This window comes from Pygoscelis adeliae, unplaced genomic scaffold (assembly GCF_000699105.1).
Source record: "Pygoscelis adeliae isolate BGI_AS28 unplaced genomic scaffold, ASM69910v1 Scaffold26, whole genome shotgun sequence".
NCBI classification, from domain to species: Eukaryota; Metazoa; Chordata; class Aves; order Sphenisciformes; family Spheniscidae; genus Pygoscelis; species Pygoscelis adeliae.
This window is the reverse complement of record NW_008825104.1, coordinates 4,767,661-4,780,160: the sequence shown is the minus strand read 5'-3', so window position 1 is coordinate 4,780,160 and position 12,500 is coordinate 4,767,661. Positions and strand designations below refer to the sequence as shown.

The 12,500-nt window shown below is 35.4% G+C and overlaps 1 protein-coding gene across 1 annotated transcript in view; it reads left to right on the top strand.

The window, feature by feature from the left end:
* AP3B1 (adaptor-related protein complex 3, beta 1 subunit) overlaps positions 1-12,500 on the top strand; it is a 164,816-nt gene that overhangs the window by 101,361 nt on the left and 50,955 nt on the right. Inside the window, exons 20-22 of the mRNA XM_009327253.1 lie at positions 17-191; positions 7,769-7,841; positions 8,709-8,815. Coding sequence (XP_009325528.1) covers positions 17-191; positions 7,769-7,841; positions 8,709-8,815 — 355 coding nt within the window. The remainder of the gene's footprint in view (positions 1-16; positions 192-7,768; positions 7,842-8,708; positions 8,816-12,500) is intronic.

The window sequence follows — 12,500 nt, the reverse complement described above, 5'->3', positions numbered from 1 at the left end:
CTTTTTCAATATGTAGTGATACAGAGGACATTAAAAAGAAGGCAAAGGGGATCTCCAGAAAGAGAAGCACATCCAGTTCCTCTGATACAGAGTCCACTTCATCAGAAGAAAGTTCTTCAGACTCCAAGTCAGAATCAGACTCTAAAAGTGACTCTGGGTCTGGAAAATCTAGAAGTGCTACCTGCAGTAAGGTAAAATAAGTTTTTTTAAAAACCCTATAAAATATGAAAAGATGCATCTAACCATCTATACGTGTGTGTTTCTGCAGGAATGGAGATGGGCAGTTGTTTTATGAATATCTAAAAAACCAGAATTTCTGAATAAAGTTTTTGACCTTTCATAAAAATACCAATCCCAAAGCAGTTTGATAGTTTAAGCCAGTAAGAATATTTTATAATGAAAAGCATATTTTGGTTTTAATCCTGTTATATTTTTACTCTAGATAGATGAAGAATCATAGAACCTAAATTTTTTTTTTAGATTACTGTTGAACTGGTGAAAGCATAGTACATGGGTAGTTAGCAACAATAATATCCTGATTTGGGATGATTATTATATTAAAATGAGATCTTAAAGTATTACTACTACAGGGCCTGGGTCTGATAGGAAGCAAAACCAAGAAACAAATGTTAGTATATTGTTTTTTAAGAGTTTGAAGACATTGTAGTAGAACCACTAGCTTTGTTTTAAAATTTCCTGTTAAAATTGAGAATAGTGCAGTTAATGCATCTATACTTGAGGTGTATTCATAGATTAGTAGAATTAATATTCTTAATGAGTAATCAACTTTTTATTGCTCTCTGTGTTTGGTAGGAATAAAGCTTATAAAGGGTTCTGTTACTTCAAATTGTATTAGCTTTCTTACAACATGAACGAAGTAACAAACTTTCAAATACATCTTTTTTAAATTGGATTTGGAAATGTGTGAAGATGCAAAAGTGTTCAACAGAGCCATTCATGTGTCAGTTAAGTTTTAATTGCTTACCTTAGTGAAGAAAAAGAGGTTACAAGTTCATTATACTCAACCTAGCATTATAGAGCAAAAGCTAATAGCATGAAGTGGTTTCTGCTTCTCTGCGTACCTTTCATTTAAAGAATAAATAAATGAGGAACTTTATGCTAAATCTGTTAAGGTAGAAGAGTAAAAGAATTTCTGAAACTTATTTTTCTGTTATCAAATATTTCCTGTGCATTTCTTTCTGTATATTTCATAAAAATTTGAAGGGTGGAATTGTAGCTCAGAAGTTTCCATTTTAATACTGATACGTGGTTTTGAAAATTAAGTAATACTCTGATGCATTTTAAATTAAGCCAAGACATTTCGATCAGGACTCCTGTATAGATTGCTGAATAGTCAAAACAGACATCGCTTGTTGCATTTGATGCAATTGTACAAGCTGGTGGACAGGTGTGTTTTGAACAGTTAAGAGGGAATGCTATTAAGCTGTTTCGGTGTGCATTTCCTTTAATTGAGGAGGTAAGACTCTCTCTTTCTCTAAATGTTGAACTTATGTTGTACATGGTCTTTGTTTTGTAACTTTATAGGTCCGCCTAGGAACTCTGAGTTGTAACCTTAACTTTTAATCTTTTCTCTTCTTCTACCAAGTAGAACAAAAGATGAAGTGAGACTAGCATTTGAGAAATAGAGGTTTGTTTCCATGGTTTGATCATTGTTTCCTGCCCAAATACCGCACTGAGTAATGCACCTATGTCAGACTTTTTTCTAGTAGAGAAGCCAAAGTGGATCTTACCAAAAAAATGGTGGCACAACAAATGTAACCTAAATCCTCTCAGAATAAACTCCTTTGACACTAGATGGAACATGAATTAATTCTAATAGTCGGCAGCTTCTCATATTAGCACAGTATTTTTTCACCAGAAAGGAATAGGTACTCTGACCTACTTAGTTCTGAGCAGCCACTGCAAAACCATATTCAAACAATAGTGTCTTCTCTCTGCTGCATTTGTCCATTTTTCTCAGGATATCAGCACCATTGTTCATAATTTCTTTCACTACAGTGATCTAAACTGTTCTGGTTCTTTCGCAGGATATGTGAGGACTACTAGCATAAAGAAGCTTTTTATATTTTAAAACAGCAGTCGAGAATGTGTGAAGTCAAATACACTGAATAATATGAGAACCGGAATGTCCAAGAAGCTTGGGATTGTTTTGTTGAAGTCAATGGAAAATTGTCAAGCCCTTGAATTTTAAGAGAAGAGAAAGAACGTTGCAGTAGTCCTGAAGTCTTGCTTGATTAAGAAGCTCCTAAAAATAAATGCGTTAGGAACAAAAAGCATTCATAAGCAATTGACAGAAGACTTGATCGGAGTCAAAGGGTAGAACTGAAAAATTGCAAAGCTTTTAAACATCACAAAAAATACTAAAACAAATAGCAATGGGTTTATATGCATGGCAGCAAGAAAAGAAGCAAGGAGATTATTGAAAAGAAAAGATAGGATATAGCTCACTATGCAAAAGCTAAATATCTATGTTCCTTAAATTCTTTTTCACTAAGAAATTAGCACATTTAATATAAGGGCAACAAGCTATGGCTGATGGCCTGTATACAGCAATGGTCATATATGAAGGGGGCAGGGGGGAGGTTAATGTAATGCTCTTGAACATAGAGGACTGTTTCAGTGTACTGTATTAACCTCTAGGACCATGAAGTTAGTTTCCATTTAAGCCATGCTGGATGCCTGCGTTTCTACTTGAGGTGTTGCTGATACTTGGTTATATTCAGAAGTGTAATTGGATGAGGGGGTGGGGGGAAGAATCAGAGGTATTCTGTGTCAAAGGTGATTGTTATGCTAACTAGTTTAATAGACTTTTTTTTTGAGAGACCGACCTGTTTTGAGCCCTGTGATGATAGGTGGAGCTAACTGATGATAACCTAGATAAGCCCTTCCAAGCTGAAAAGAAAAGCAGTTGTTAACAAACTTTGAAGAACATTATACATAAAGCCTTCTATAGAGCCCTTGTGTCGGTACAGTTTACAAGAACCACCAATGTTTAGTTTATTTCCAGGAAAATTGTGGAATTTTTCTGCTTCCTACCAGACTTCTGTTCAGGCCACCCAGGAAGCAAACGGTTTCAGTCAGGCTCTCAGAAATGCATGTTTTTATTCTGATAGATTTTTTTTTTTTAATTGGAAAAGCCATTCCTTATATTATTCTGTTACAGGGTATTCTTAATTTGGTTGGTGTATATGGGGAGATGATTCATTAGGATTTCCTTTCCTTTTAAATAAAATTGAAAAGATTTTCTGAAATACATATGAATAAGAGGAGTAGTTAGTAGGCTCTATTTTTATAGTTTCTCATACGTTATGAACTATGTTACATAGCTGATGTTTTGGGTGGTGTTTATCATTCTATATATTTTGTTGGGTACCATTGCCATGTTCAGCAGAATTTTCATAACAAAAAAGGTTCGATTACACTCACATGGGAGCTTAATTTGTGCATACATCCATGCATTAGCTAGCATTAGAATAGGTTACAAAAACTTCACATTATTTTTCCTGAATATATTACTAATGCTTTCATATTTTTTCTCTTGAAGAATCATTTTGAAAAAGCTGTGGTGTTCACTGTAATTGAGCTGCAGTGAATAGAAAAGTCACTCTCCTGTACTGCAGTGTTTTATATCATTTTGAAATATGGATAGTTTGAGGTGTTCAGATACATATTATACTGTAAGCATAAATACTGTAGAGCTAAAATGCAGATTTGAGGATGATGCATGTGTAAGTAGGTGTCTCTACAGTGGGATTTTAAAATCAGCTACTGTTGACCTCCTTATACAAGTATAATACAGTCACTCAGCTGTTAAAAACCTGATCCACTATTTAAAAAATATACAAAAACAAATTGTCTATCTTTCTGCCTGATCTCTTTTCAAGTGCTAACACAATGGAAACAGTGGGTGATCTGTCAATGCATTTGGATTGTCAATGATGGTTTTGTATAAATATTGGGAGGATAAGAAATAAAATTCGCACAGCAAAATATGATTTCATCTGCCTTTTCTCTGCAGCTCCATGGCTCATGCTGCGGTGTGAAATTCTCATTTTACACACTTTGCAGGCGGAGCACATGAATTATGCATTGAGCAAGAGAAATCTCCTGCTTCAAGTCCTATATGCATTTACCAGGTTCTATCTGTATTACCAAGATGAATTGCAAATGGAGAACTGTTTGATGGAATATAGCTTAACTTCTTTGTGTAGGATTCTGCTTTTCCCATAGTGGGCTCTCTTGGTAGGAAACTGTTTGGGTTACGCTGTAGACTTAGTTTTAAGAAAAAAGATGAAAAATTGTTACAGAGAAATGCCAGACATGTCAGAGCCTTTTTAATGTCTTGATCTGGAATGCAAAGCTCTTTTCATTCAATAGAAATATTTGTTGGTAGTGTTTGTTGCAGTCATTGGCTATTTATTATTCCTAAAAAGCCAATCAATTTTCTTTTCTTGGAAAAACCAAATTAAAAAATAATCATGTTTGTAATAGGCAAGACCCATGTAAATAGATTTCTTTGGTGTTTTGTACAGAATTGCACAAAATAAGTATATATACCCATATACATAAAAATATGAAAATATTTGTATGTTTATGTGTATATGTAGCATGCATACTCGCACATGTAAGTAGCTGAGTATTTACTTAAGCTTGGCACACTTGACTGAAGTAGAAAATAAGACGTGATCATACTTTAACATTAGCTTTATCTTTATTTAGTTAGCTTCTGATTTTACATTTCCCAGATGGTAGGGTCGTGTTTTGGTTTTTTTGTTTGTGGTTGTGGGGGTTTTTGGGTGTTTTTGTTTTTTGTTTTACAGTAAACTGATGTATTTAAGTACAGTATTCTGATAAAGTGTGCAGTGGAAGTTTTTCTTACCATGCATTACCTTGATGTAATGATTCTGTACTTGTGCCTTATCTTAGGTCCATTTTATTTTATTTTGAAGGATAAGAAATAAATTCTCTTGAAGGATTTTTCCTCTTTTTTAAAGATGAATTCCATAGTAGATTCAAAATAATATCAGTGCAGAAATGCATTTTATCTTATAAAATTACATATCAAGCTTTGTGGTACGTACTTAGTAACTACTTTAGAATGGCAAAATAAATATTGGTGTTATTTGTGACATAGAATGTTCTATCTTATTTGTCTTTAGTAAACAGATTAACAGTAAGAGGATTTCTTGGCTCTGGCTCCTAATTTTTTTAAACATCTTGACCTAACAATGCTGCCATTGGCAGAACTGAAGCATATTCAAAATTCTCATCCTTGTGCTATAGCCTCTCATGTGGGTGAGCCACTTTTTGTAGATTTTTAATTGGCTGCATAATAAAAGGGCATGGAAAAATCCCACCTCTACTGGAATAATTAGGAAATATAGAACTCTAGCTAAAAATAACCTTTGAACCTTAATCATAGTTGAAGATAGAACTGTGTCTTATGGAGAAGTGAGAGTAGGGAGTGAAAGTGTTCAGAAATTGAGGGTTTTTTTAAATTTATTTGCATTTTATTTAATCGTGTTCTCTTTTAGTATGTTCCAGTGTCTGAAAAGTTTGTAGTTTAGCAACAATGTTGTGATACATAGTTTATAGTAAAAGTGCTGCAGATAACAGCTAAACCCCTGATTCAGGGCTAAATATTCACCAAATGATGCTATAAAAAGACTTGGAATTCATTAAAAGAATTGTCATGAAATTGTTTCTCTGACACTTCATAGACATGAGTGATTCAAGTAAAACCTGTAGCTTATGAAGTATACTATTTATCCTTATTTCACAGATTTAAAAAAAAAAAAAAGTGAAAAGAAGCTTAATGACTTGCCAGTAATCACACTGGAAGAGAAAAATGAAGCCTGGTAGCTGTGACTAGAATGGAACTCAAGAGAACGGGTTCTGCAGCAGAGTCCCTCACTAATTCTGGACAAGGCATATAAGGAATGGAGTAACATTAGCACCATTTTAAAGATATTTTGTAGTATTTCCTTTGTCCAGAGGAGTTTTGTCTTTCAGATAAATCAGCAATAGTAGAACACTCAAATACCATAGTGATAAGGACCATTGAAGTATGTTGATTTAAAAATAATTTTAAAAATAGTGGCTTCCATTCTTCTCTGTCTACAAGATTCTTCTCCTTCCAGAATATCTAAAGCACATCTGTATTTGAGCCATGGGTTTATTGGAAGAAAATGATGAGCAATGTCATTCTGGCTCAGGTCAAGCCTGATAGCCATTAACATCAGTGGCTTCAAATAGCAAGAACATTGGCAAGTTTCTTCCATGTTCTTTGGAGGGAACTGTGGAATTTCTCCCAAAGTTAGGAAAAAAAAAAATAGACTCTGCATTATTGTTAGTTTGCAACTTACTATGAGGTTGAGGGACTAGAAGAAAGGGAATGCACCTTTAGAAAAGAGGACTCATTTTATTCTGTGGTGATAGTCAAAGAAAGTGATTCTAGCTGCTGAGTTTCTGAGAGGACTCCAAGCTCCTGTACGAATTTGTATCCTGAGTGCTTGAAGAGACTGTGACAGCTTGCAAGTAATGCTCAAGAAATGGAGGCCCGGCTGGGCATACAGAGTTTTGCTGATTTATTTAGACCTGTTCATTTATTAGGAAAAGTAAAAGAATAATATATGTATTTGCATTTAGCTGTCACGTGCTGTTGAAAAGGAAACTGGTAAGCTAGAAGGTTGACAGAAGTGTGACTCCTGGAAAGACTACGTTTAAGTTACTTGCAATACCTTGGGTAGTGGGCAACGTCTTAAGGTCTAAGGGCAGTTGACAAATTCTCTGAAAGAATGACACAGCCTTCTGTCCGGTGAGTGAACCAGAGAGAGCAAAGGCAGAAGGAGTTCTTCAGCCAATTCAGACGAAGGATGCTTAAGAATGGGTAGAAGTAGAATGATAACAAACTGAAGAGCATCCAGCAGGTAACGTGTCCAGGTTCTGGCTACATCCAAAGATCAACCCTTTTTACTAAACCACCCTATTGGGAATCCATATTGAGCTGTGACACACTAAATTCTGTCCTGAATCATCACTGTCTAGATGTGTCCTGTAGGTATGACCAACACTCACTCATATTAGATTTGTTTAGAACTTTTTATTTAGCTGTATTGAAACAAATTTTGTTGAAATATTGTTTGCCAAGTCACTGAGATTACTCTATTGCTGCTCTACTCTACTTAAAGTACTGCCAATCCTTATTATTAGAATGCATCTTAAGGCTTAAAATTGAAACTTTTTTGGTGACAAAAATCAAATTTTGTTATTTGTCCAGTAATTAAGTAAAATCCCAGTAGATGATGGGATAGGATTCCATACTCCTAGATAAGTGCAAATAACACTACTTTATTTTTTAATGGATTTTGTCCTGTTTTTCATATGGGAACAGAAATGTTAGTACCCAAGTCTTTTGTCTTAAAAAAATGCTTCTATCTCTATTTTAGTGGTCTCAACAGAAGTGTCTGATCTGTCACCAAAAGTTTTCTTTGAGTAACAAGTATCATTAATATTAAACGAAAACATGGGTGTCAGAGGAGTAAAATGTAACTCAAATGTGGAGTTTAGGTTCCGTTTACGTGTACAAAGGAATCTCTCTCACTAGGTGAATTCTCTGAATGCTGAGCCCTAAAAATGGATACACTTTTCTTTTACAGCAGAGAAAATACACTTTGCTTTATGAAAGTATTAAAGACTTGTCTTTTGCTGATATGGTAAAAGATGAAATATTCATGTATTTTGACAGAAAGAAGAAAAACCAGTACAAGGTAGAAAAGCTCCAAATAGACAAGACGTGTTTCTCTTAGATTTAGATGATTGTAAGTATCTTGATTAAAGCCTCATTTTTCCCATGGCATAAATTCAATTCAGTTAATTCAATGAATTTTAAATGTCTGAAACATTGATTCTATTCATTTATCGTACCAGCTTCCTGACAAAAAATTGCTTAGACTATCAACTTATTTTTAAGCATAATTATTACTATATGTGATTTTAGTTTAGAACTGAGAAATAGTTTCAAAATTTAGAATGTATTGGTATGTAAAACATTTATTTTGAGAATTTTTGTATGTCTGGACTTGTTTTCTGTTAAAGTGGGCTTATTTTCTCAGCTGCCAATGGATATTACTTGCACAACATCTGTGCAACCTATGAACCAATTGTGGTACTATAATAAGATAGTAAAAATCACAATTTTGAAGAACAGATTAAAATGTAATCTTGGAAGGGTAGGGTAGAGCTGGGTCTGTTTTTTTTTGCTATGCTTTGTAGTGCCATTCTTTAGGTTTACTTCTGTAGGTGCAACACATGCTAGAATTGCATTAATACGTACTTTGCACATAACTTGTAAATGAAAATGTACTGCATAGTATGGATCAGACTGAAGGATAAAATAGAGGAAAAAATGGGACAAAATATTTTTGATGTAAATAACATATGGTCTATACATATATCAGTTTTATTTATATTTTCATTGTTTATTTTGAGTATTGGGGCTATATGTCTGAAAAAATAATCTTCTGCTATTAAGAAACATATATACAAGGATAAAATAATTAGATTAAGATGTAAAACCTTTTTACACATAATGAAAATAGCTCATTGTAGCTATTAAGTATGTAAAATAGCTTCCCAGTATTTTACATTTTTTAAAAGTTAAGTATCAATTGCCTTTTTACTTCTAGTCTGTCCTGTGACGACTTCTGTGGCAGTTCCTACAGCAGCTGTTTTGTCCCCGAGTTCAACAGCAGACCTAGAGGGATTAAGTCTGTCGAATTCATCAGTCATTGATGTAAGTAGCCTTTTAAAAGTGGGGTGTGTGGGGGTGTGTCTCTTAATTTAAGCATTTCACGTGTTTTTGAGGCAGTCATTGAAGTGATCTTTTTAAAGTAGTTTCACCTAAAAACATCTTGTATGAAATTCTGGTTTACATGCAAGTCTGGCAGCTTTTTTTGATCTGTAATTATTATATTCTGAAACATGGAGAAGAGTATGAATATTGCGTGTCTGAGAATGGAGAAGAGTGTGAATATCATGTGTCTGAGAAGGATGCCTTCAAGGATTTTTAACCTTCTCTTTCAGTGTGTCTTTTTCTCTGCCTCAGGGAAACTTTAATTCACAAATTAAGTATCCAAATGATACAAATCTTTCAAATCATCTGGTTGCTACACTGTCAAAAATAAACTACAAGAAAATCACATGCCTGTTAATCCTCAGCCTGTTTGTTTACCATACATGCTTCCAATTATGACATTTTGCTACTTGGAAGTAATTTTTCATGAGTGCACGAAGCATAGCCCCTGGGTGCAAATAAAAAGGGTATAGATTTACAATCAGTGGTGTATCAGTAAGTGTCATGATTCATTCTGTTAGTGCTTTCTGCTTTGTAGCACTTTCCATTAGGGAATCTCAAAACTATAGGTATAATTAAGGTTAGCAAAGTCATGGAGGTAAAGGGCATTCCTTTGTTGGGGGAAAGGATAGTGTTTGTGTTGTTCTTTTTTGGTTGGTTTTTTTTTTTAGTCATTTTATGTGTCCAATGTAAATTTGCAATTTAATAAGGAATTGCAGCAGTACAATATAGGATACTTATCCTTTTGAAAGTGGATGGGAATGACCAGAAAAAATACCAGGGGCACAGGCATTTTTTTAGCCTAGCTTTTTTACTAATGTGGCTGGTATATAGAACCTACACTGCAACTTTAATAATTGCTGGTAAAGTACTTTGTGCTGGTTTTGAGGGCAATACATTTTCAAAATCAAATAGTTTTTACATAAAGAAGGTGCATGAATTATTTGATTCAAGAAATAAAAGATCTTACCTGATTATTCAGTTTCATGTTTACAGGCTTTAAAATCTGGTGTTGAAACGGTAGACTTTCAGATAATGTGTTGGATATTAGCCTTATCTAAGAAAATTGTGATGCAATTTAAATTTCAAGCAGGACAGTAACAATCTGTGGACATGCAGTCACTTTACCTGATGTGTAGTTGTTCACCTGTTACACAGTCTGAAAATGCCAGAAATTCTCTTCCATGTTATTTTGCAGTGCAGTATGCAGCATTAGGTGGCAAGCCTGAGTTTAACTACAACTGTGTTGTTATTCCTGTGATTGCAATCCCACAATTGCTTCTTTGCCATCCTTTATGGCTTTGGCAGCTCAAAACACAGGCAATCATCTGTTTTCCTGGCTCTGTGTTAGTTTAAGAATGTCTCTGGTGTCTTTGTTTTACTTCAGAATTATCATAGAATCATAGAATCATAGAATCATTAAAGGTTGGAAGAGACCTCCAAGATCATCGAGTCCAACCATCAACCCAACAACACCATACCCACTAAACCATGTCCCTAAGCGCCTCATCTACCCGTCTTTTAAATACTTCCAGGGATGGTGACTCAACCACTTCCCTGGGCAGCCTGTTCCAATGTTTAACTACTCTTTCAGTAAAGAAATTTTTCCTTACATCCAATCTAAACCTCCCCTGGCGCAACTTGAGGCCATTTCCTCTCGTCCTTTCGCCAGTTACTTGGGAGAAGAGACCAACACCCACCTCGCTACAACCTCCTTTCAGGTAGTTGTAGAGAGCAATGAGGTCTCCCCTGAGCCTCCTTTTCTCCAGGCTAAACAACCCCAGCTCCCTCAGCCGCTCCTCATAAGGCTTGTTCTCCAGACCCCTCACCAGCCTCGTTGCCCTTCTCTGGACACGTTCCAACATCTCAACATCCTTCTTGTAGTGAGGGGCCCAAAACTGAACACAGTATTCGAGGTGCGGCCGCACCAGTGCTGAGTACATCATCTTTGAGGGTAAGTTAAAGATAGCAATCAGTAATGTCAATGCTTGAGAACACGCCGTTTGCTGATGTCTTTAGTCCTTTTGTCATCTACAGTCATAAACACATATTCCAATCCCACATTCATGCTTGCTTTCCTCATGATTGCTGCTATTCGTTTGTTAAATTGCTTCTCCCCATTCTTCAGAAGGTAGCTGCAATGAAATAGAGGTGCTAGAAGGAGCTAGAAGGTGTAGGCTAAACAGCGAAAGAAGTTCTGCAGGAAAGGTTGATTCTGCAAAATGCCTCTTTCTTGGTACTGCTGAGTTTGTGGTAAAACAGGTAATCAGCAAATAAGCTAGAACATTTCCTCATACTCCCTGCTCTGGAAACAACTGGAATCACATGAGAACTAATTGTTGCAGCCTGGATAGTGATTACATGTTTTGGGCTGTATTCTGTTTTCAGATCTAAGCTCAACTCTCATTGCCTTTGGAAATAATTGCAGGTGTACATGAGGTCCTTTGAGTTTTGTGCACCAGGCAGCAACAAAAACTAAATGCTAAGGTTAAAAACTGTTCTTTCAAATTACGTCCATATATTGTAAAAAGTCTTGCATGCAAGTAGTTAAATAACTGTTGCCAAATGTGGTTCAGCACCATCAGTTAATTTTCTAAAAATGAAAATATAAAAACAGCTTTTAAGACTTTATGTGGGAATGTCCCTCTTAAAATAGTATTTTTGAATTTAATCTGTGATGACTAATTCTAAAAATAAGGAGGATAGTTGTCATACTTCAGAAAACTTTTTCTTCCTTCAATGGGAGAGAAAATGAATTTAACTGTAGGGCACATGCCAAACTAACAGTGAGAAATTAATTTATTACTAGGCAATGGAGAGCATGGAGTAAAAATAGATAAGTACAGTATATGACCCTAATATCAAAGAAATGTAGCAGCCACTTATCTTGGAATATGTCAGGCAGTCTATTATTCAAATCATTCAGCACTGTAATTGGATACAGCTTTTAGAAAACTCCAAATTCATATCTGCTGAACATTATAGAAAGCATAAATACAAGAATGGTTTTACTGTAACGGTATGGGTCTCTTTAAACCTACAAAACCAAAATATCCTTGAATAGAAACTACAGTGCACAACCTGATGCTTTGTCCTGGGGCTCATTTGTTTTTATGATTCATGTTTACATATAGCATATTTCCCCCTCATATAAACGCACACTTGCATATTATAGTTTGTTCCAGAAAAAACAAAATTCTCTGGTAATTTATGGATAACTTTATTCTGACTGGGTTCAAAACATAGTAAATCCTTGTGCATGCTTCTGCCCTGGTACATGTAGTCCATCTTCAGGTGGCTCAACTGAACCAGGTAACTGAGGTCACCAGAGGCTACTATGGGGCTTTTCAGGGTGTGCATGCAAGAGAAGTCAGACCTAAGTGCTTGGGGAAACTCTGCATTTGGAGTTGATCGAGTTTTAGATGGATACATTTACAGGCTTGAAAGACGCTTGAAGATGCAGTGCCAGTGAAAAATAGGAGGCAAGAGAAAGCTGTGAGCTGTCATTGTAAAGCGGTTATCTGAAAACACTGGAAATGGGTGTTGTCCCCTAAAGGGGGGGTTATAAAGTGAGAGAATTGAAGGCAAAACTTATGAATGACATAAGGAGAGGGAGGATTATAAC